Source organism: Tetrao urogallus (assembly GCF_951394365.1).
Source record: "Tetrao urogallus genome assembly, chromosome: 2".
Taxonomy (NCBI): domain Eukaryota; kingdom Metazoa; phylum Chordata; class Aves; order Galliformes; family Phasianidae; genus Tetrao; species Tetrao urogallus.
The window spans coordinates 46023086-46048570 of NC_136814.1; the positions used below are offsets into that span (position 1 = coordinate 46023086).

Sequence of the window (25485 nt, forward strand, 5' to 3'; positions counted from 1 at the left end):
AGCTTCATCCTGCAGCAGGGTCAAAACTCTGATCTCAGTTTTTCAGGCACCTGGAATAAAATGTGTTTGGGACAACTTGTCTGAAAGAACTCTGGTTTCTACACTATCTAGCCAAGGCTTTTTTACAACAGATAACACAGGAGAGCTGTAGCCTCATTTTATTTCCCAGACAAAGTTACAAGACAACATATAAGGATCAATGAAGAGGACTATTAATAATGTGCTTTTCTGTGATATATCATAGGCACTGTTAAGAGAAGGCATTACCTTCTATCTGGTTTTTGTTCCTAGCTTCTTATTTCTGTGTTTGGAATGAAAGTAGCTACGTTGATACAATATTTTATCTTTTTCAGAATAATTTTTAAACAGTTTGTCAATCAAAATACAGTCACAAAATCTGTTTTTCTTCCTTTGGAATCCATAAAAATTGTTCTACATGTGCTGTTGAAACAGCATAGAAGACAGTCCAAAAATATATTCATGTTACAGTCAGATATTAACAAAACTTTTCTGAATCTAATATTTACACCTACACTTTCCGTTGTGGATTATAACAGCCAGAGTCAAATGGGATTAGAAAAATCCCCAGGTAGGCTTGTGACATTCAGCCTTCTCCATTACATGAGTAAACCAATAGAGCTGCAAAGGAGCAAGACATATGAATCATGGTCCCTCATGCCTCTTCCATGCTCCTGTCTGCTGTGCCTGGGGAGCAACAGAGCAGTCCAGGCTATTGCAGGTGCTTTGAATTTTGTCAGTAGCGTGGGAAGGAGAAAAGCGCATAATTAAAATTAACTAATTTGGTCTAAGAAATCATCTGTGTGTGTGTGCAGGTCACTTATCAGACGAATTAGCCTAAATATAAGCATTTAATCAAATCTGTAAATAAAAGTGATGAAATAACAGTGGTAAATGACTGGGAAACAAGGCCAACTGCTTTCCATGCACCCTCCCAGTGTTTTTTTAGATTTTATTTTCCCTTTCCAAATGTACATGGAGGTAGAAAGCTGTATAACTCAGCTAGCAGTTTTATAGTTTTCCATTACTGGCATAATTACTCCATAGATGTATGTGCAAAGATGTATAGGTGAGTGCTTGCACATTCGCACCTTCGTGCACCAGGATATTTGCTGCAGAATTGGCAATAGGTTTCTTAAAATGAAGAGGGTCCTCTCAGTAGATCTTGGACAAACAGTGGTATAAAGAACAATAAATTATAAGCCTGAGCATTAAAACTTGAACCACAGAAATCACAAACCTTCCTACCTAGAATTAACTGTGTTAATATCCATAAGAGGAATAATCTGGTGGAAAGCACAAGCTCCAAAGAGTTAGGCTGCCAGAACAAAGTGCTACTTTTTCACTGACTCTGGGAGGACCAGGAAAGTGCTGAAATCTGCCAGTGTGGAGGGAATTTGGGAAAATTAATGAAAACAGCTTCTTGAGCTAGGCAACTGCTGGCTGAGCCAGAGAGAGCCACTGCAGCACAGCAGCAAGATGTGAAGCAAAATGATTTCTAGCTTGAATTTTTCTGATTTGTACACAGAAACCAGCTTTGGAGGAACTTTAAAATTTAAACATAATTTTTGCTCTGGATTCAGGCTTAGTTTTATGGGGACAGAAACTCAGGGCTGTTTTCTTCAGAGCAGTAGCACTGTATGCACCATGCTATGCTGTATACCATCTACTCTCTACAAAAGCCAGTTTTCTCTGTCTGTTTTTCCAGACTTTGTCTTGAAGTTCACATCACAGGGACCAGCTTTCTTGTGAACTCTCAAGTACTTTACTCATTTGGGTTTAGCTGAGCTGAATAGCCCTTTTTGTTCTGCATTATCATATTTGGCTGTGCTGAGGAAAACAGGAGATGTACTAAAGCGAATGCTTTTGAAATTCTTTCACATCTGGAAGATGAGCTTCTTCAGTATTCTTAAGTATGAGAATAAAGTTTAGGCCCACCAATTCTGTCTTCTGATTTGCTTAGCTCTATCTCACTACCACTAACAGCAATGCATTATCCTTGTGCAGATGTCACTCAGAGCTTCTAATCTAGGCCTTGCTTTAAACTGAGTCTTTCCTACAATACAGTATTTGAATACAGCTCTGGGTATATATCCAGGTGGCATGTAAAGGAATAAATAAAGAGGATCTTTGTGATCTGTGCATGAATGAATGTTTTGCATATTGCAAGAGCTGCAAGAAAATATAAGGATCTTCTACCCTTTTAAACCCCTCTTAATTTAACAAAGGAAACTGTGAGTGTGCTTTGCTAACTTTTACTGATAACAAGGTCCAGCTGAGTGCTGGACAGGTTGGCTGAGACCATTTCGCTCCTTTGTGCCAGAGCAGCTGCAGCAGCTGCCTTTGATCCCAGGAAGCAAGAAGAATTTCAGCCTTGTCTGTATGACAGCAGTGATTCACCTCCTACATGTGAAGTCCACCCATCATCATGCAATCCAGATTTTTTGAGAGAGGAGGAAAAATGCAATAGCAGACTCGGGAAGAGGAATGTGGAGGGAGTTGTATTTTTGCAGAAGTGAGACATGCTTGTGTTTGTATTAATATAATGATGGTGTTCTTAATACCACCTTAACTTTAAAAACAGAGGAGAGGAAGGATTTCACTTTCACAATAATAGTAAAAGAAAATGTAAAAAGGTAGTACTGGCTGAGGGGAGATATGTTGTCATGCAAGAACTGTGAAGTCCATCTTAAATCAGTATTGTCTTAAAGCTGGAAATACTAGATATTTCTCCTGACTGTTCCTCAAACTCATACAGAACCACGGGAATTTATGTTAAAAAACTGTATGGCTTGTCTGTGCTCGCCAGCCACAGGGAGTCACTAACCAACAAAACTAATGTTTGAAGGGCGTTGTCCAGTGTTAACGTGAGCTATTGACTCACACCTTTGAAGTCTTCAGGATCTCATGCTTGTATACTGAAAACTGGGAAATAGCACTTAGATATTTTGAGGTCTCAAGCAATGGACAGAGATGAGTTTGTACAATTTCTTCTGTTATAACAGATAGGAGCACAGATCTCCAGAGAAAATAGATTAATGAATAATCTGTACTTTATTATTTTCATCATGTTTTCAACCATAACGTAGAGAATTTAGTTTTAGGTGTTGTACTGGTGTTGAATATTTAACATCTAATGAGACTGCATTCTTACTAAATTCCTCATTCTGTGGTAATGCTGTCTATGCTTTATATGAAGGTTGCCTATTTTCCTACTCTAAATTATCATTTTCTAACAAAGAAGCTCAAAATTAGGCTCCTGAAGTGCATGCTCTGAGACCTAGATAAATTGTCCTGATTTTTGAGGGTACTGATCCTCCATTATTCCCATGGAAGTCAATAGCAACCAGAGAAGTTCAGGTATTAATCAATTCAATTAATTAGGGGCTCGAGTATGTGTTCAGGTTCCTAATATAAATATCCAAGATGTTTAATGCTTTGGAAGCTGCAGAACAATTACTGAGTTCTGTCTCTTTCAGATAAAGTCTGAGGCCTTATATGAATAGAATGACACTCAAAATTTAATCAGTCCTATTTCCTGTGCTCTTTCTTTTCTCCATCATTGCATGTTATAATTGAATATCTGTGAGGGTATCTGACTCAAAAAATTCATTTATTGATGGTGAAAGTCATGGCTAAAGAACATCAAAACCTGAAAATATTTCTTTAAATTTTTAAGTGAGTTTGATTTTGAGTGTGCTCATTCCTGCCTCTTGTAAGAGTAGCAGCAACTCATTATCTGCTAGACTTGTTCCAAATAACAGATATGTCAAGAATAGTAGTTCTAAATATGTCTTTAATGAAGTGTGCAAGTAAGGCAGCAAGGTTGCATAGTTACCTGAGGGAAAGGGGAAAACTGAAGGTTGAATTTTCTTTTTTTTTTTCAATTGTTTCTTCACATGCCATATAGAAAATGTTCTCTGTGAAATCCTGCCTTTAGAGAAACTGGATCTGTATCCAGCATGGCACTGGAGGAAGAAGTTAGCTAAATCAGTTTGTAAAGAAAGCAAGAAAAACGTCACTGCAATAATAACCAATCATATTTAAATGGTGCCTGAGACTTTGAGAGCACTCTGAGGGCATTTGTAGAACTCTGCAGAATCTCAAAAAGGGGCTTAGGGAGAGTTTGTGAATGGACTGAGAATGATAGAAGAAGATACAGAATATGCAGTAGGAGTAACAAATTCCCTGCTATCATATTTCTGAGCAAGGAAACAGAGAAAAAGAATTGAAACAAAGAAAAAACTATCAAAGAGTAACTTGAGATGGGGGGATTGCAGTGCCAGATTGGAATATGGCCAGTTCAGGATCAGACAGGGTAAAAGCCCTCCTTTCCATTCATGCCATTTGTGAATCTTCCATTAAAATAATCGTGTTAATGCCACATCCTATAAACACAATGATTGAGCCTTGTGGGCATTAAATTTTAGCTAACAAAAAAATAAGATGGATATCAGATGCTATATCTGGATTTGAAATCAGTGTCTTTGCTGATTACACGTACAAGCCATTCAATCAGGGAACAACAACAACAAAATCTGCAGGCATATATTATTTCTGTTTATAAGATGAAATATTCATTTCTAATTAAAATAGGACTTGAGAATTAATGTCTTGCTGTAGAAGTTAAATAATAATCTCAAATAAATAATAGAGCATTTTGTGGTCATTTTACAGGCAGTTTGTATGCAGCCCAGCTTTTAGGAAAACAAAATTAATCATAATAAGTATTTGTCAAGCTCTCACAATAATTACTATATATCTCTAAGAAAGACAATGGAATCACTTCAACTTATCTCCTTTGCTGCATATTTCTATATTAAACATGTCATTTAATGTTATGAAAAGGCACAAAGTTAGTGTTCTAATGAGAATGAGAGTAGAATTTAAGGTTAAACTGCATCTAATTTGATGGATTCCCCAACTTCAGAATCATAAGTAGAGTTTTACTGATTTCTAGCTTAAAAATTTGAATATGACCACTCATTACATTTGGATATATGACCTTATGTACTAATAAACCACTGTAATTTCATTCCAGATTCCTGGTCAGTTCCATAAATCTTAAGATGATAATATTTTATTTCAGGATGAATTTCTACAAGATAGCAGTGAGATACCTAAGTTCTTCTACCATAAAGTAGATTAAATAAATCTTACTCTGTTCACAATAAAACTAATTCCAAGCTTCTTCATTAGAATGCACATCATAATGGAAGTTCATAATTTTCCATGCATTATTGCAGCCTTGTGTATAGTCTCAATTTGATGTATGAAGGCAACCCTTAAAAGGATGACCTATATGTACAAAGTGATGCTTCTTTTAAACCATTTGAACGGATACTGAAAAATGCGACACGTGTTTGCATGGGAGTCTGAGATACAGAAACAGATTCATCTCAAATAGGAACAATTTATTTTTCCTCTTTTTTTCCCCAGTCTATTAATTCCAAAATAAAGAAATAATGAAAAAATAAAATAATACTTAGACCAAGACCTACACACCACATGCCATACACTTTAACTTGGAGTGGAAGTTCTCTCCTGGTTGTCCAGTTTCTTGCTCCTGTTTTTCTTGCTATAAACACTTTCTGTAGGCAGATATCCATGCAGCTTTTCAACTGTGACACTTTCTTTTGACTCTTACTGACAAGAGTCACAAATGTGTGTGCAGACAGTCTGTGCAGGTCATGAACAACCCTGTAATGGTATGAAGCTCCACCTTGCTGGAGTCAGCCCTCTCTGGAGGTTGCTGACATCTGTTAGTGCGGTTTTTAGGTACAGTGTTACATTTCCCTTTGAGTCCTTTTACTGCCAATCAACATGAGAGAATAGGCAATGCAGAATTATAGGCGAAGGAATAAGGAAATTTTATTCACTACAGGTCTGTTTCCCTCTCCAGTGACAGGATGCTGCCTAAGTCACAGTGCTAAAAGGTCCTCAGCTGCTCTTTTGCCTCTCCTGAATCTGGAGAAGGGCTGCAGCACTGCACAATACATAAAATCTCACCCAGAAATGCTGTCCTGTTCACCCAAACACTGTCACGTACAGACATCAGGCATGCCCCCTTTTCTCGTTGACATGAAGCTCAGCCAGCCTTTGGGAAATGACAGTCTCATCCCTTGCTTATGTCTTTGCATAAGTAGAAAGGAGATGTAAAAGGAAAGCTCTCTGCCCTTTGGGGTGCTGGCACATTTGAACACAGTTTTGTCGTCTCTCACACTGTGAACAGGAGTTATGTGCATTATCATGTGGTGTTTACATTTTAAGTCTTCTTTTCCTGAAGTCATATATTTGTGTGGGAGTCTGAATGTCCGTGGAGAGAAGCAGAAAAGGCAGGGAGGGGAGCTGTGTCTGCTAAGCAAATTTTGTTTTGTGTGTGGTCTGGATCCGTGAGTTCAGCATGGCTCAGGGTTGGCAGCAATGCCGAGTTCCTTTTCTCCTGCCTAAAGCCTAGTGTTTCTAGGACTCTCTGGCCCCTGATTAATGAGTATGTATAGTCATAGTCATAGTCAGCTTGCATAGTCATTTCCACTCATAGTATTTCATCTTTACCATGGCATTGCTGTATTTTTGTATGCCGGCCTCATTCTAGAGATTTTGACACTAAGCTTTTAAAGTCCTAATGTGCTTACATAATATGATATGGAGAACCAAGAAATTAAAATTAATTACAGATTTCCCTACTGCTTCCAACACAGAGAGAGAGACAAAAGGAATACATATCTTTTGAACACTGAAGGACTACGTGGTATCCTCACAAAAACAGGCATGAAAGCTGAAGACACGGGGGGTGTATGTGTATTGTGTATCTAAAAAGGGAACTGATCTTCTACGGTTAGATACCTGGAATGAATGGAAATTTGTGTCTCTTAATGGCTGAATTAATATTTTGGCTTTCTTTAGCCATTGAATTGTCATCTGCGAAAGAAATGTAGGTAAAAGTAAGGAAAGAACAGCCTCTCGTGTTTACACAATCTGTTTCTTTTGCAGGAGAGAAAGAGTCATTATTTATTTGTCTTACTTTATTAGTGACAATATATAACAACTTGCATGCAACTATTGCTGCAGTAAGCATCCAGTTAATGCCTTCAGAATCTAGAGAAAAAAAAAAAGTGAGGAGCTCCTGCTGAATGCCCACCCTTCAAATTGCTTTAATTTTTCCCTGCAGTATTATCTAAAACTTCAGTAGGAGAATCTCAATTAAAAAGCAGCATTCATCAGAAGTAACAGTAATATCTGGGATACCCATAGATTTCCTTGTGCTCACAAAGAAAATAGAAGAGTGTCTCAACTGCTAACTGGGATTATCTCTTTACTTTTCGGGGGAAAAGTGCATCAAATATAATTGCATGAATAGAATCTTTTTGCTTGGGAAAATTAAAAAAAAAAAAAACAAAACAAAGAAAACAAAAGAAAACAAAAAAAACATTTGAAGAATGGAAATTGAACCTTTTTGATTTAATGACATCCTGAATATGAAGTCTTCAACCCTGTGAATTCCATTTATCGCTTCACAAGTACTGTACAATTTGAAATATTTATTAGTGTGTTTTCAAATCTGGTGTAGAATCCACACCAGATATTGCTTACCTTTATCCACCCCAGTGAAAGATTTCTCTATTCTTGCCAAATGGCAGAGCCACCTGCTGTTCTACAGAAAGCACAGCATTATTTTGTACAGATTGGTGACATGATGCTCAGGAGGCAGTTAGGGAAAATCCCTTTTCTTAGAAAATACATCCTTCCTCACACTTGCCTGATAAGCATTAGAGTTGCATCTAATCAAGTAAATAGTTCACATTACAATGGGAATCAAGTTCTTCTTTTATCTTATGTCTTTTTGATAGTTCTTTTACCATCTCTCTTGTATGTGCTGTCAGTTAGGACCCCTCATATGTAGCTGCTTCTTGAACTTGCCTCCCTGTACCAAAGATACACTGAAGTGGGTAGTGACCATTACAGGTGATCTGCCTTTGTTGGAAAACAATAAAAGAGCTGTTTTCCCTGGAGTAGAAACCATACTAGACAAAAATGATTTAGCATGATGGGATTGTTTGCTGTAGGTTAAATGAAACACTTGCTGTGATCAGTGACAAATTTTTCAGTCTATCATTCTGTCTCATGAAAACTGAATGAAATAATATTTTAATTCAGATTGAAACAAAGCCTTTTTATTTCTTATCTGCTTTTTGCAGGTAAGAAGGTAAAACAAGCCTGGTCACTGGCAATCCTGCCTGTGGCGGGGGGTTGAAACTAGATGATCTTTGAGATCCTTTTCAACTCCGGCCATTCTATGATTCTATGAAAAGAAATAACTTTTCCACAATATTTTGGCAGTCACATTAGCTTGCATAGTCTTCAAGAAAAGTACAAGCAAAGCCTACAGCCCTCTTCTGTAGTTCCTTATTCTGGTCACCTCCTGGCCTCACTTTCATAAGCAGGCAGATACTTTGGATATCTAGAAGTTACTTCTAAAAAGACAAATTTAGTAATCCTTCTCAATGCTTGTAGGCTGCAAGAGTGGGTGTTTGGATGTTTTCATATACAATAGAGAACTTTTATGAATCTAACTTCTTACCTCTGACTACATTTGGACATACTGAGTGCAGCGGAGTCAACAAGAGTCATCAAGAGACGAGGATTTTATTCAGATTCCATTGCCATATAATATTAATGAACAGAATGCATTTTTAAAAAATAGTATGAAGAGAACAAGCCATTTGCTGTGCAGGTTGTGAACATATCATGTTCGTACTAATTGCATTTAGAGGCATTATAATCTGTGGTACTTATTTTGCAATGCCTTAAGGTGAAATTTGTTAAATAATTATGTTATCTTTGTTGTTAGATAACACAAGAGATGTTAGATAACATAAACAGTGTGTAAGAATGAAAGAACTGGCAATATTTGTAAAATACCTGAAACTGCAATGCTAAATGAGCTTAGAAAAACAAGCCCTTTTCAAAAATTGTTAAATAGAATCTTATTTTGGCTCATCATAATATGGTTTTTTGTTTTTGTTTTTTGTTTTGTTTTGTTTTTAAAGTTGAATAATTCTGATAGGTTAAAAAAAAAATAATCAAGGAATTGGTGACAAAAAGAGAAATGTAGAATTGGTTGCGTTTTCTCTCCTATACATCCAAAGGTAAAGCTATAATTAGCAGGTCATGCATCCAAATAGAAGTGCCCTAATATTTCTAAGGAGGCAAGTATCCCAAATTTTACAAAATGATATCAGTTTGTTCATCACTTTTCATGTGCCATTTAGTTACCAAAATAATCTGTAGCTGCTACTTCTAGTGACCGAGATTTGAAATGACTGTTCAGGACAGATACTGGCTTTCTGCCCTTCTCCCTGCAAGATCCTATGACACAAATTTGCTGTGGTCCAAGTTTTTCAGGCCTTCTGTAATGTGGGACACTGCAAGATATGTGACTTCTGTTTTGTTGTATTTTTTTTTTCCAAGGGCATGTCATATCCCTAGCATATCTCTGCACAAATTTGTACAGAGCCAGATGGACGTGTTAGCTCCAAGTCACTTAAAGCAGTGCACATTGAAACTAAGAGAGAGGGCACGAAATCTGCATTCCTGGTTTCTTCAATAAGAAAGGAAATTTTGTTGCAAGCCTGGGTGCTACTCTACTAGTTCTTGGTATAACCTGTGCTCTGTCCCCTGGCATCCTCTTGGGGGGAACACTCATCTCTCTTTGGCATGGCTTTGCACCAGGCTATTGTGCACACAGATCAAGTATGGCAGTTTTCCTTTTTTTGGCATTCCTGAGAAATTTAGCCCTGGTTATTCTTCCACAACAATTTCTTTGTCTAAACGTGCACTTTACTGAATGTTGCCCATCACCATGCTGCTGGCAACACAGCTAAAATCTCATATTGCATACCCAGGAAACATTTCAATCCCAGGACTGACCACTACAATCAAGGAAGGGAGTGTATAATATTTCTAAGACCTTCAGCCCTTTTTTCAGAACCATCAGAGAAGATTGTTACTTTCATAATAGGTCAAATGGAACAAATGCAAAAAATCACATGTGACATTAAATGTTCAGTTCGTTTGAAATTCTGGGAAAAAAAAAAAGGAAAAAATATCTGCCTAATTCAGAAATTATAATTTATAATAATTTTATTCAACAGATTTTGGCTTTTATTCTAATCAAGAGTCATCTGTGAACAGACTGTGTTCTTTGTCAAATGTGTGTGTTTGTTCAAAATTTACCAACTGGCTAGCTATTGAGCTGATTCTTCAACCAAAATGTTTCTACATTTCCTTCCATTCCATATTCCTTCCTGCTCTAACCTTTCTGAGAACTGCAAACAAGAAACCCTTTATGCTTAATCTCTTGTTGAGAACATCAGCACAGGGTTTTTCTACCTTTACGTTATGTCTCTAAGTTTAGGTCACTTCTAGCTATGATTTTGATAGCGTTTTTCTTAATTTCAGTTGATCTGGTGAGATTTGTATGAGTACTGTCTCTGCTCTTGAGAATGCTGATAGCCCCATACTTGCTTCACAGCAAAGGCACTAGATATTAATCATTGCTTTACATTCAGCTCCGTCTAAGTCCCTGCCTGAAGATAATATTAGTTACATTTGAGGCACATTACAGTGAAAGGAAAGGCATCGCTTCATGAAATTTTTTCTGTCCTTCTGCATTTTCTAAGGCTATTATTTCTGGCAATGTTGGGAGCATTTTTCTATTGTGTACAGCCAGAGTGTGTTGTTGTTAAAAATAATTTTTATTTTTACGTAGTTTATCTTTCTTTTTCATCTTTGATAGGATGACCAACCAAAAATAAAATTAAAAAAAAAATTAAATAAAATGACCCAAAGCTTTGAGGAACTGTTAAAAGGAAATGGCTAAGGGAAGATTTGCATTGCATCCAATATAAAAATAAGCGTGAAATGTAGGAGACCTGAATTCTTCAATGTCATTCAAAAAGTTAATGACCTAGTTCGAGTGACTTCAATTAATCCAGTACTCACATAGCTTACAGTTTTTCTTTTCTTAATGAAAACTAAGGTTTCCACCAAAAATTAAACAAAAAAAAAAAAAGGAAAGATAATAAAGTATTTTTCTGTTTTAAATGTTAATTTACCCTAGTGTTCTGAGTACTTTTGTAGATCAATGATCTTTTTTTCTTTCTTTCTTTCTTTCTTTTTTTTTCCAGAGGGTGAGAGGAGAAAGAAAAGTACGAATTTCTCAGTCCAGAGTTCTATTTTTCTCTGTTACTTTTCAAAGACCTTTTAAGGAAAAATAAGGCTTTACAGAGAAGCCCTGCACCAAACAAAATATAGTTCTTGCATTTATTAAGCAGCTATTCTGTGAAAACCAAATTGAACATTGATTGCCTGTGTTTTTTCTTTGGCTTAACATAATTACATTATCTCCCTTGTTTAAAAAGATCTGTTCCTACTGATTCTCATAAGTGAATTTTTACAAGCTCAAATACATTTGTATATCAATAACTTGTGGATGGTGAAAATGAAATAAATTTGATTTTGACAGCTGGAAGCTAAGTTTAGGTAAAGCATGACTTCTCATGGAAAATTTACTGTAAAATCTCTTATTTACACATAGGGAAGTTTATATTACTGATATGTGGACAACTCATTACCAGATTAGGCTTTGCATGTTACTTTTCACTCGAGTACAACTATTTCTGTAAGTGCAGAAAAGCAGTCATCTCTGCAGTGGGACACTGTGTTTCAAGCCTCAAAGCAAACAAGATGCTCACATCTAATTGTTCAAAAGCAAATCCTCCCACCATCAAATGTTTATTCTCTTTGGAGGTATGCATGTTATATTGAAATATGAGAAACCAAATCTATACTTTGCTGTGTTAACATATACTTGAAGAAAATAGTCTCATTTCAAAACATTGGCAAGTTCTGCTACATTTAGGTTACTACTTCTGGCAGCCACCTGAACATTTGTCTCAGGAAAAGTATATGGATACTGTCATTATCTCCTGCAAAGGTCACTGATGTGTATGTTTCTATACATTTTAAAAATAATTGAGAAATTAGGGAGGCAACTAAAATAAACTCTTGGGTAAAAAACAGTTGAGTGCCATGACCTATCAGTCGGTGCTTCAGCTATTTGCTACTGACAGGCTTCATGACAAAGAGAACTGCAATGCCACATCTCTGTCCTATCAGGATGGAGACCATATTCATTCTCTGTCTATAGGAAGGCAGGAGTGGTAAATTCACAGTGTTCTACGGGACTAATCTGCAGATAAAAGCAAAGAAGCTGAGAAGTCCTTCCACATCTGTTTTTTCCCAAGGATGAATGTAAGGAGTGTCTTCCTTATCTAGCTTGAAAGACATACAGTATCTTCATTAGGAGAAGAAGCTGTTTTTTTAACTTAAAAGTTTCTGTGAAGTTGTAGATTTTCCTCATTTCTTTGTATTAGAATGACAGCTACCTTCTCCAACCTAGGTTTGAGAAGTGTCAGTTAACACCTTGTCTCTCACACATCCTACTTCCTTAGCGCAGACAAGGTGTTACTGTGTCTAAGTATCAGAGGCTGGATTGCAAATGCCTGTTAACACCAATGTGGGAGGCCCACAGATAGCAGCATTTTGCAACTTGGAGCATATTGAGAGAGAATGACTCAGGGGAAGGTAAACAAAACAGAGAGATTTCTTGTTCCCCCAGCCCTCAGGACCTGTGTGGTTCAGACTTCTGCGACTCAGGGTTAGCACTGGCAGCATCCAGCAGCTTGTGACAGGAAACAGGGGACAGCCTTACTCCCACGGGTTCTGGCTTGAGACACAGCCACAAATGGCACCCTCTGGCAGGGCCCGAGTGTCAGCAGATCAGTACTAAAACCTTCTCAAGAGGAAAGCATTCACTGCCACATTGTTTCTGTTCAGTGGACGAAGACTTGCATGTCTGCTCATGCCAGATCTTCTAAGCTGCAGTTACATAAAATGCCTTTTAGTGTTACAAACTTCCTTAGACTTTCTGTAGCGAACACCAACTGGCTTCTCTACTACTTTCGCTTTACTTTAGCTAACATAAATAACATGAGAAGTGGTGCTGATTTACATTGTTTGCTTACTTCCACTGGAAGGACATTGCTACACTGGTCCTTAAAAACTAAGAGATTAAAAAAATAAATAAATCTTCAAGTGTGACGAAAAATCAAACTTTTAAGCAAGTTGCATCCTTCTTATGCTGAGCTTTTTAACCCTTTTTAGCATAAGTAACATTGTGGAATGCAAAATGATAATTATTTAAAAAAAGCAAATTAAGGCTGACAATTTGATTAAGCTGTGGTTTTCTCTAAAGCCATTTCATTTCACTTTCAATGATTTAAAGATTTCTGACAAATACATATATGTAAATTTAACCCCCTTCTTACATTTTGTTTATACTTCTAAAGCTTTTAAGAAAAGCCTTTTAATCTCTTACCACTTTTTCATATTTTCACATTTTTTTCATGTTTATAATAATATTTTTATTTTTCCTATTTTAGGTAATGAAAGCCTAGAAGAAAACTATGTTCAGGACAGTAAAATGGGATTCGTCATCAATGCTATATATGCTATGGCTCATGGACTCCAAAACATGCATCATTCCCTTTGCCCAGGACATGTTGGGCTGTGTGATGCTATGAAGCCAATTGATGGCAGCAAACTCTTGGAGTTTCTCCTCAAGTCCACATTCATTGGTGTTTCTGGAGAAGAAGTTTGGTTTGATGAAAAGGGAGATGCCCCAGGAAGGTAAAGTTTCATGTCAACATATTATACCAGATACTGGGATGTGGGTGTTGTTACTGGTTTGATTTTCTTTGGCTGCTTTGCTAAAGCATGCAGCAAATACACTCTGAAACAGAAACAGAGTTATCTGGGTGAGTCTTACTAGTAGAAAGGAATAACAATGATAACACAAGATAAATTGATAATTACTGCTTCTGTTGGGTTAAGAGTTGCTGTAAAGCCTAACAATTCTAGTGTTTTGGGGGAGGACAGACTGCATCTCAGAGATTTTTGGTATCTGAGTTAGTAATGGGCTCAGCACTAGGGCTTTTTTATGGATAAGGCCTAATAGAAGTGACTGGAGTTTAACAAAGAATTTGCTTGCTGAAATTTTAAAGTTAGGTCTATAGAGCATATCCTTTTCCAACTGGAACTCAGCTGGTCTGTGTGCCCCAGGACACAACAGTGCATCCATGCCAGAAAGTATTTAGTTTTGCTTGCCGAACTACTGTGTGCTCTCCTTAACTAGTTTTAAATAAATTCAGCTGTCCCAGAATTCACAGACAGGTCAGGCAGGATAATTAATGGTGTTTGCTAGAAGGTACTGTGTTCCTCTCACGTGGGGTCCAGTAGATTCCTGTTATGGTAGTTGCTACTGTCCATGCCCCCTTCTCCCCCTCTCCCCCAGAAGACACAGTGTGCACCCAGCAATGAGAGAGACAGCAGTGGCGTCACCTTGATTTCTCTCATGGAAGACAGCTGACAAATCTTTCCCTCTTCACTTAGGTTTATGGGCTCTGTCCAAATATTTTAAGTGACACATCTCCCAGATTAATGTATTTATTTATTTAAAATAAATATAATTCAGCTGCTGGTGCATATGATTCATTATTAACAGAATTCTGCTTAGAGGTTTCTTCATTTAAGTTAGTTTTCCTACTGAGTTATTAAAGTGTTATAAAAGACTCTCTCACTCCATCTTTGGGCTTACTGCATAAATGCATCTGAGTGCCAACACTGCACAAAAGCAGTGCTCTGGAATAAACGGTTTGCAGCCTTCAAGGAATATTTGCAAGACACGGTGGCCTTAAAGCAACCCTTGTATCTATTCCTACCTTTTGTTATCAGAACTGATGAACTTTTTTACTGTTCTTTCCATTGCTTTCTGCATTCACATAATACAAGCATTTAAACTGCTTAATACATTTAGAATAAGAAAAAGTTGATCAATTTGGTCTTGTCTCATTGAATACTGCATACTGTAGATTTTTCCAGTTGAAGTGTAGATGAGCTAGGTCAGATTTTGAAATTAATGGGTAAGCAATTCCTTATATTATTACACATACTCATACATTCAATGCAAATGTATAAATCTTATCTTAGCACATATAGTTTAGATAGCATTGAAAAAGTACTGCTTAATATAACTCTAAATTTATTATGCACTATTTATGTCCATAAAAGCATTTGCATACCTTGTTTTGTCTACTTTTTAGATATTTAGATTGATGTTAAATGTAATTTTCCAATTTTAGCTCAAATCTTGTTTATTATCTTGTCACCTGAGGGCATTTCCACAACTCTCACCAGTACAAATCCCAGAATCATAACAAATGGTTCTTGAATTCAAAATATAGAAGAGTTTGTATTGGGGTATTTTTTTAGTAGGTCAGGATGATAGAATTTATTCCTTGATTTATGGCATGGTTTGTTTGTTTTTTTTTTTTGTTTTTTTTTTCCCTCACCTATTTAGAATTTGATTAGTCATGTTAGGTAATTTTTGCTCATCATTTATATTTTCACAGTTTGGTTAAGGAAGCTCAATCAATCTTCTTGTTGTTCATCCTGTAATTCTTGTATCATTCTGTGGTATTTATGACATGGGTGATATAATGTTAATGAATAATAATGTATATATGCAATGTGATCTGAAAAACAGGTTGGATCTTTGTTCTCCAGCAGTAGTTTATGCCTATATGTATGTAACTCAAGATTCATATTTGTGTTGCCACAGCCCTACGAAGAAAAGGTCTTTCTAGACAAGTGAATGTGCCATACATTTTCAATGTAACCAAAGATCATTTTATACCTCAGCAAAACATAAAGCCGCACATTGCATACAGCATCTAAATAAGTCAGAGATCGACCAAACTGAAATTGCCTGGTTTGTCAGCTTTTCTATGCCAGTGCAAGAAGGTATCATAAATATGCAGAAAGTTTTTTGAGGTTATGTTACTGTATCATATAAACAAATCAACTGCACAAGATGTAAAAAGGCAATGTTCCCTCATAGAAGCCAGCAATTGTTAGCAAGATCTGTGAGTTTCTTTGAGCAACAGTCTCTCATAATCCCCCCGGTTACACTGATCACAGTTAGAAAAGGTAGAGATGCCCACAGTTATGTTTTCCTGGCATTCATACAGTTCTCTGTTTTGAATTCCTTATAGCTCTGGCAAAGCTTAACCATTTGTTTAGATAAAACTCTTTTTTTTCTATCTCAGGCTCAATTTATACTTTCAAGCTTTTATCAAAATGAGATTTGAAATCATGAGGCGATTTTGAAAGGTTTATTTCTTTGTGTGGAATCTTTTCTTTGGAGAACATTTATGCAGAACTGTGAAGCAGAGCTGTATCAGAGGGGTACAAATGCACTCACTTAACTGATTTTACTGCCTTTAGGAAAAATGACCTGAATATAGCTTTGGAAAATAGACAACAGTATGTGCTCCCTCTACTGCTATTAAGAATACGCTTATAAAATTGCTGAACTTTTGACATTCACTGAGTATTCCCATTTACTTTCTCAAAACTAATCATGTCACCCAAATTCTCAGAATGGCAGCAGAAGGAAAGAGGGATGCAGGAGTCCACGCCACATCTGTTTTAAAACTTTGCAAGGGACAGAGGACAGATCCATGCATCTCATTACAGAACATATTTGAGGTCTTGTCTGTTCCAGTATGTCTACTAGACATAGTAACCTTATGACTACTAGCTCCGAAGTTTTGAGTAAATTATCAGCGCATAATACAAGCATTTAAAACATATGCATTATATAAAGGAACGTGGGGCACATACCATTTTTTTTTTTTTTGCACATACTTTGGCTCCATGGGTGGCTGTTTAGGCTAGTTACATCCTAGCATTGTTCAGCTTTGCTGTTTGCCATTCCTCCCTCAAGGATACCAAACTTACTGTCAATGCAGGTGTTATGACTGTTGAGCAAGTAACTTCAGCTATCTCAGGCTAACCAGAGATTTTTCAGAGTATGAATGCGCCCGCGACCAGCTCACAGTCTTGTTCACCTCAAAAAAAACTTGTTTGCATGATCCCAACTCATTGGTCATGGCATTTCCCAATATATGTGAGAGGTTGCTCTTACCTTTAAAAAAATCGTTCATTTTCTCATGTGTAGAAAGCTTTTATACCTTCTGTAAATGCTGCCATACATGTATGACATCCAGCTGCCTCCATGATCCTCACTTTCTTAGAGCTTCACAACTCTTGTCAAACTCAGTTATTTCAAGATAATCATTTTTAGCTTGGACATAGGTCAAAACTCTTGAAGTTGTGTATGTCTACAAGGAAGATGGTGATAGAAGGAGGTATTGAAACACCGAATTTGTCCTTACTCAAAGCAGGATTTTTTCATTAAAGAAAAGAAAGAAAGGGTAAAGAACTTATGCATGTCTCCAAAGCAAATGTATTTGTTAAATCACATTCTTCCACTTAAAATTCAAGGTACGTATCAAAGCTTCAAGCACTGTACTACAACTTGTTAAATGCAAGACTGCTAAGATCTTGTAGTCTTCATACTTTATTCTTTGGCATATAACTGATAGAAAAGAGAATAGTGTTACCAGAAAATATAAGATAGAAAAGAGAATAGTGTTACCAGAAAATATAAGATATATAGGCTTTCAACCTAAAATAAAATCATATCCTTGAATTTTCCAGCTCTTGACTGATATTACTGTAATGCTACTCTGTGCCTCGTAATATATTTTGGTAGAAAAGAAAACAATCTGTGTAGGCTTGAAAATTCCATTAAGAGAATGTGAAGTTTTAGTAATCTTTTATTTTCCTTCCTGTATTCGTTTTCCAGTGCATAGTAAGTTGTTTTGTATTGATCTAATTCAAGGTCACACTAAAAACCAAGTAGGTTGTGCTTGCTAGAAAGAGGCATGTACATTCCTGCTCAATTACTCCTGTTTACTGAATCTACATTATAAAGCACCCTGCTGTTACTGCTTCTTGCTATGCTGAAAAAAGCACACCTTTTTATGTTGTTCCTTTGTAAAAGATGGGAAATAAGAATTGTTCTCTAACGACTTTGAAATTTACTCCTCTTCTTAGCAACTCCTCAGTTAAGAGCCAGTTGGCAATCACACAGCTGCAGAGCTGGGTTTTGCACCTGTTTGGAGCTCTGTTGAGATCAGTGGTGAGAGTTCCTTTTCCAGTGTGACCAGTGAATCTGTGCAGTGGCACTGATGTTGTCTAAGCATGCACATTTGCAAGACTGAGATCTAAATACAGTTTTAAGTAGACATTTTTTAAAACTATCTCTCTCTAGAGAGATCTCATAGATTCAGTTAACAAAACTGGGCATCCAGAGAGTAATTCTAGCACCTTTCCTCTGAGAACTACTGAGTTGTAATTTTTGCATATTTGAACCTCAGCAGGGAAAAGAGAAATCATTGGATATTTTTCCCTGTTTGCCCTGAACCAAACATTCCAGTTTCATTTATAGCTCATACTTTGTTTACCTTTTATTCTTAATGTGAATACAGATAGGCAATACTCACTATAAACTAAAGCATCTTCTGTCCTGAGACAATCCTGTAAGGAAAAACAAGGCAGATCTGTAAAACAGAAAATGCTTTGTGATTTTCAGCTCTAGAGCTGAACTCTGGTTTGCAGCCCTCTTTTACCTCCCCTGTTCATACTTCCCACATAACTCTCCTCTTAAGAGGCCAGATGATTTGTTCATCCTCTTTTGTGGTTCTTCATCCCTGTGCTCTCTTCACTACTCATTCTCACATTCTTTCTTATTTCCTACTATGAAATTACCACAAATAATCACTGCTTTGCACAAACCACATTCTGTTTGTAAAAGAAGGAACTGAACACTTGACAGTAAAGGGTGTGCATACACATTAGGCCTTACAAATGGAGGGCAATGATGGAGGTGGGGAAGCAGAATGCTTTCTATAGCAGTGTTTTACGTTTCCTTTATATTAGCCTTTGGAAGTTCTGTCCTACTTGCCCACAGGAAGGAAGTTAATACTGTGGCTGGTTTGCTAACTTTTTGCATCAATCTCACTGAGCTGGATAATGTAACTAGTGCCTACGGTAAGCTTGTGACTTACCAGTTTAGTTAGAGTATTTTTACTGAAGGACTACTTCGGGGTTCAGAACAGGAGCTATGCTACAAACAGCCTGTACGTAGCCAACAAGTGAATGTTAATGATTCTGAAAAGTGGCTGAATAATGCACCATCCAAACATTGCTTACATGTGAATTTTTAGCAGAGTTTGCTGTCTTTGTTGTACAGTTCTTCCTGGACACGCAGTTTTTTTTACCCACAGTTTTCTGTAAACAGGACAGGAACTCAATAATAATTTAGCAATAAGAGATGCTATTTATTGTGATTCTATTGCAAATCCTGAAGTGTTTGTTGTTTCTGAGAAATTCTAGTCCACAGTAAAATTTTATTCTTTGTATTGCAGGACAGTGACTCTCTTTATATTTCTTCTTTTGAAGGTATGATATTATGAACCTGCAGTACATAGAGCCCAATCGCTACGACTATGTCCTCATTGGAACTTGGCATGAGGGTGTCCTCAACATTGATGACTACAGGATTCAGATGAACAAGAGTGGAATGGTCCGATCAGTGTGCAGCGAGCCTTGCTTGAAGGGGCAGATAAAGGTGTGCATTAGACACTTTCTGCCATAAAAATATGAATTACCTAGCAATGCTCTTTCACTAAACTTAAGCAATCATCTTTCAAGACAAAGGATGTATTACTTAGAACTTTCTTTTCTATAAGAAAGCCAAAAGGACAGAGGAACTCTTAGATAAACATTTTGTTCTTGGTATCCCATACAAAGTCCCATGCTTTCTAAAACTGCCTTTTGTAATGACTGTATGGGAACTGCTGAATCATGGCCTGAACCTCTGATTGATCACCTGAGGCGAGCACTGAGTCAGCCACAGGAGCACAGGTGAATTGCCTTCACCTGTGCTGCCAGAAGGGATGGAGCCTGGCTCCACCTCTCCTAGACCCATTTAAGAGCTGACAACCAGGGGGAAAGGGTCTCTTCTGGAGATCCCTCCTCTGCAGTTTTGCAGTGAGCCCAGAACACAGGTAAGAATTTTATCTATTCTCTTTTTGTTATTACAATCTGGTTTGCCAAACTCTCTTGTTTATTTTGTAATTGTAACATCTTTATGTTTGTCGACTATACAAATGATGCAGACTCTTCCAGGAATACAAGACTGAATTAAATTTTACCTTATATGAGAAAAAATGAAATCTTCATTTAGTTGCTGTCTACAATGGTTAGTGGCTAGGATTCACTTGGGGACAAATCCTTAAAATAGAGTAACCCATGAGAATCCACTATTTTGTTTCAACAATAACATCTACAAGACAAAGGAGAAAGCAGAACCCTGTTTATATCTCATGTTCACAACAGAAGGTATGGAAACAAAAATGAAATCACAAACAGTAGCATTTGAATCATACTGCAAATATTTTGCCACCTGCCATGTGTGGATGACATAAAGACATGTTCTACCACTATCAAAATATTATGGATGTTGTAAGCTTAAAAAAGCAAGAAGCCTGTTCAGGAATGTCACCTTAGAAATGCCTTTTTCTTTTTGATTTCATACAATAGGAATATTTGCAGCTTTTGAATTGTGTATTGTTGCTATTAGCAATTGATGATTAATTATTTAGCAAAGGCTTAGTGAAACTCCCTATCAAACCTGGAGAGGAAGCAGTATTGTATTTACTGCCCCTCCAAAACATCTTTTCTCTGTTTTTGAGATTGTGCAGTTTGTGTATGTGGATATATGTAAACAACATGTATACAAAATGCTAGCTTCAGCTCCTGTTGAAATCTATTGGAAAGTTTCCTTAGAATGCAGAACACCCACAAAGCCATCATTTCGTCATTTAATAAAAAGAAATCTTTTATTTCACTTAACCCTGTATATCGATGAATACAAAGATCCTGGAGCAAAGTCTGAATTCCTCGTTTCTGACACAGGCAGAGTCTTTGGTGCAGCTCAAGGTATCCTTAACCTTTCTTGCATCCCCCATGTAGTGAAACTAGCAGCCGAGATGAGGAAGCAATTTTCAACATTGGATCACTGCACTTAGCAGCATTCACATGAGAGAAAGATACAGCTTTCAGGGACATTTGTCTCCAAAAGAGCTGTTCTGAACTGTGTTCTTGCTCACCGCATACTGGTTTTTATTTTCTACTAGAACAAAATAGATCATTTTTTAGTTTAATTTCTAATTTGCTTATATTTTAATTTCTATCTACACTGATGTGGTGAGCCCCAAAGAGACTTCATTGTAAATAAGAATTTGAGTGCCTGTATTTCTATCTGTGCATATATATAATAATAGTATATATAAATGCATGAATCACTTTGTTCTAACCTTTGACTTAGTTTACTGCTTTTTACTATGCAGAAGATATTAAGTGTTCACTGAATGACTTGTCCTGACCAGAACCATCTCCCAGATTAAACCTCCTCTCAAGTTTGATTGGAAATGGAACACTGTGCCACTGTAAAGTACAAAACCATTTTTTGTTTTGGTAAACTCAGAGAAGAAACAACACCACAATACCAAATACCAGCATAGAACAAAATGAAGTTATCTTAAGATATTATCCTTGAACACAATTTCTAGCACAGAGAGGCAGATACAGAATAAGGACAAATATTCTGTCATTGTTTGCAATGTCCCACGCACAGAAATCCTATCATATTTTAAACAATGCAGGCAGTATGTATTTACTGTGGGAAGCTCTGTGCTGTCTTATACAGGATCGTTGCTGAGGGTATGTTTTGCATTTCAGGTGATCAGGAAAGGAGAAGTGAGCTGCTGCTGGATTTGCACTGCTTGCAAAGAGAATGAATTTGTTCAGGATGAATTCACTTGTAAAGCCTGTGAACTTGGCTGGTGGCCAAATGCTGAACTGACAGGTAGGGAGGTGTCCCTCAAAATGTGTTCCTTTTTGACAGGGTACAATAAGAATGGAGTGTGTTGAAGAATAAGGTGTTAATATGCAAAGATGTTAAAGGAAAAAACTTCCCAAGGCACATCAAGTTGAACTGTGCTGTATCTTTTGGCTCAATTCAACAGCAGTGACAATAAAGATGAAATTTGTACCAAGATAAAATGACGTACTGTGTCTGTTCCTCCCTTTCAGTTAACATAAGTATTAATAAAGCTGCTAAAAATACTAATGAACGTAGAAGAATTTGCTGCAATTTTAGCAGTGATAATCACAAGGGCTCAGAGCATCATTGTCAGATTGACTTGATACGCTTTCTGCTCATTCTGTCATGCAAATAGTAATACTTCATTTGGAATTTCTGAGCTTTCAAAAACTATCAGAATTTCCTTTGGTATGAGCATCATTCTCTCTGAACCCACCACCACCACAGGGAAAATCAACATAATCCTAAGAAAGACAGACGAAAGAAAGGGAAAATTTGGAAAGGAGGAGCAAGAACTTGTCTTCCCTGTGTATATGCTTTAAATGAGTCGTATGCTATGGCATCTTTCTCTTATTTTGTACCCATTTGGGGGAACTGCCCATACCTGCTCTGAGCTTTGCACTAGCCATGACCTCAAGGAAACAGATGTAATGCACTGAGAAGTACCACCTTGATCTGGGAAGCTGCTTTGTAAAGACCTTATCCCATGTTAAATCTGCAGATTTTCACTGCCAGAGCATCATAGTCAAAGAAACTATCTGACCGTGTAGCTGAAGAGCAGCTGTGCAACTTACTTATTGTCCTTTAATATAACTGGGTGGCAACTAAATGTTGCTTCAGCACTACAGATAAGTAATATTAAGCAAATTCACTGAAACCAAATGAACTTTCAGGAGATTTCCTCTGGAAGGGGAAACTGACCATTTCTCCAGCTAAAAATGTATTATAAATTGCAAAACAAACAAAAAACTGGAAAAATTTAGATGTTCCCTATTGCATTAGTTTTCCTTTTTGTTTTCTTTTGTTTGTGTGTTTGTTGGTTTGGGTATTGGTTTGTTTAAATGGAAAATAAGCTATGGTTGTGTACCACGTGTGTGTGTCTATATCCTGTAACTCTGACTCAAATAGTCCCTTTCCCTCTCTTACTCTGATGTGCAATTGAACCTCTTTCAGCAAGTCTTGTCAGGATACAGATATCTCAGTGATCATTCTGTTCTTTCAGGTTTCGTGTAAATGGGCAGTAGAAAGAGGAGTCTTTAAAAAATACCTTCTGTAAGGGTCACAGTTGTGGATAAAAATATTATTTTTCTAAACCCTAGAAAATCTAGAGCGTATAGAGTTATATATCTTGAATGCTGAAGAAGATAAAATTCAGTGCTACTATCTATGATGCCCGTGTCTGCTAGTGTTAAATCAGAACCATGCTCTTTTAGTTTTGGAGGTTTGCAGAATTGTTTCTATTTACTATTCAGGGAAGAAAACTGGAGCTTCTTTTTAATCAATAAGGCAGAACAAGAACATGGTGGGAGATCAATGTGCACTTGAATGAATATGGTTGCCCAAAATAGCTCAAACAGGGGCATGTCAAAATGACAGGCACTGCTGAAAGGAGTTGAAGAAAACATGAGTACTGGAAAAAATCTCAGGGGCATGTTGCAATCTATTAACTTTTAATGAAATCAGTAAGTGACCTGCTGATTTGTGTTTCTTCTCAGCAAAGAGATTGGGCTGCTGCTGTCCTAAAATTGCAGTAGCATCAGTCAAGTGATGGCACAGCCATCAACTGATTTCCTAGAGAACCTCAAAATGGCAGCATTGGCAGCTGTACAGTTTCTGTACAGCTGCTTCACTCTGGGGAAAGATTTTTAACCCCTTCATATCTACTTAAATTGCAGTAGGAATTACAAAGTTATGAAGAGAAACTACTGGTATCCTGCCCTTTAGCAAAGGGAAATTCAGCTAAACAAGCTCTGGCTTTTGGGCTTTGCTGGCATCTCCACTGGATTTTAATTTGAATTTGAAATTTTAATTTGAAATTCCTCTTTCTAGCATTTTTTTTCCCCCATCAAATACGTTTTTATTTTTGTTGTATTCACACCCTTCCATTCTAGACACAGACATTAACATCTTGCATTCCAGAAAGTATTTCCCTTTGCCTTAAATCATAAATGCCAAACATGTATGCAGTTTTATTCACAATTTTCTATTACAGATAGACTTTGAAATTATTAGACCTTCTAGGAAATGTGAATTGCATACTAACCTGTTTCCCAAGACGTGCTTTTCGAGGTTCTCATTTTCTCCATTTGAAACCAAACTATGCAGCCCAGCATTCCTTTCCTGATATTAAATTTTATTTTTAAATATAAAATGTTTTGCTTACTTCCCCTAAAAAAGTGGTCATTGAAGTGGAGTTAGACATAAAGAACTTCTCACCATAAATAACAAACTGTATATTTAACCTAACCTGACAAATAGTCAGTACCTAAAGGTCTTGTGCCAAGAAGTGCCATCCTTTACAGATCATAAGCTGTATAAGAACAGTGAATATCAAGCTAGTATACCCAGTTTTCTTCACTTTAAACAAACAGCAAAACAAGAAAGGAGAGGAAGTTTTATAGAACTATCATAAAATGGATTACCTGGGATGCTTTAATGACCTCAGAAAATATATTGGAGAGTTGTATTGGTTTTGCAGTATGAATATAATTTTAAAAAGTTTAAAAAAAAAAAGTGAAAATCGATTAGCTTTCTACTCAGGGAGATGATTCATGGTTAAACTGTAGGGGACAATAATAGATGAAAACTACCAAACAGCTTTTTACTAGAAACTTTTAACAGTGAAGTTTTTGCTACTGATCATCTACTTTTTAAAATTTTCATTTTTTTTTTTTTTTAACGCATATAATTTGTAAGCATACTGTTTCCTGAGTATCTTCCCCCTATCTCAACACACTTCCTGAGTCCACTGTCTCCTAGGTGGCAAATGATCCACCTTCACAAATGCTGACAACCAACAACTGTTTGCTGATATAAGCAGTGAAGGCACTTTTTTTTTTTTTGCAATGTTTGTAGCATATGTGGCTCTTGGGGCTTGCTGGTGCACAGGAATTGCACTGATGCAACAAAACAGATTTCTAAAACCTTGCAGTGGATAAGTTTAAAGCAATCGATATACTTACCCACATGCTGAATCAGGGCTATGGCTCTGAACACGTTGTTTAAGACTGAATGAGTATGGCTTACATTGCTAAGCATACACTGAAATATAAGACTTCCAGCAACCACATACTTCTTATTAAAGGAAAGAGCTTTGCATGTGTTAATCAAAGAACAATTAGTTCACTTTTATATCAAACTAAGAGCCAATTCCCACTCTGGGCTGCTGCAGCCAGTGGCCAGAGCTCCTAATTCTAGTAAAATTTTTGTGATTACATTTTGCCACAAAACAGTTTCTCCCCACCTGCCTGAATCCTGAGCAAAATTCC

General features: G+C 36.9%; 1 protein-coding gene across 1 annotated transcript in view; it reads left to right on the top strand.

Moving 5' to 3' along the window:
* Positions 1 to 25485, top strand: part of GRM1 (glutamate metabotropic receptor 1) — a gene marked incomplete at both ends in the record, with an annotated part of 175828 nt that overhangs the window by 120133 nt on the left and 30210 nt on the right. Inside the window, 3 exons of the mRNA XM_079549919.1 lie at positions 13524 to 13770; positions 19510 to 19678; positions 21853 to 21979. Coding sequence (XP_079406045.1) covers positions 13524 to 13770; positions 19510 to 19678; positions 21853 to 21979 — 543 coding nt within the window. The remainder of the gene's footprint in view (positions 1 to 13523; positions 13771 to 19509; positions 19679 to 21852; positions 21980 to 25485) is intronic.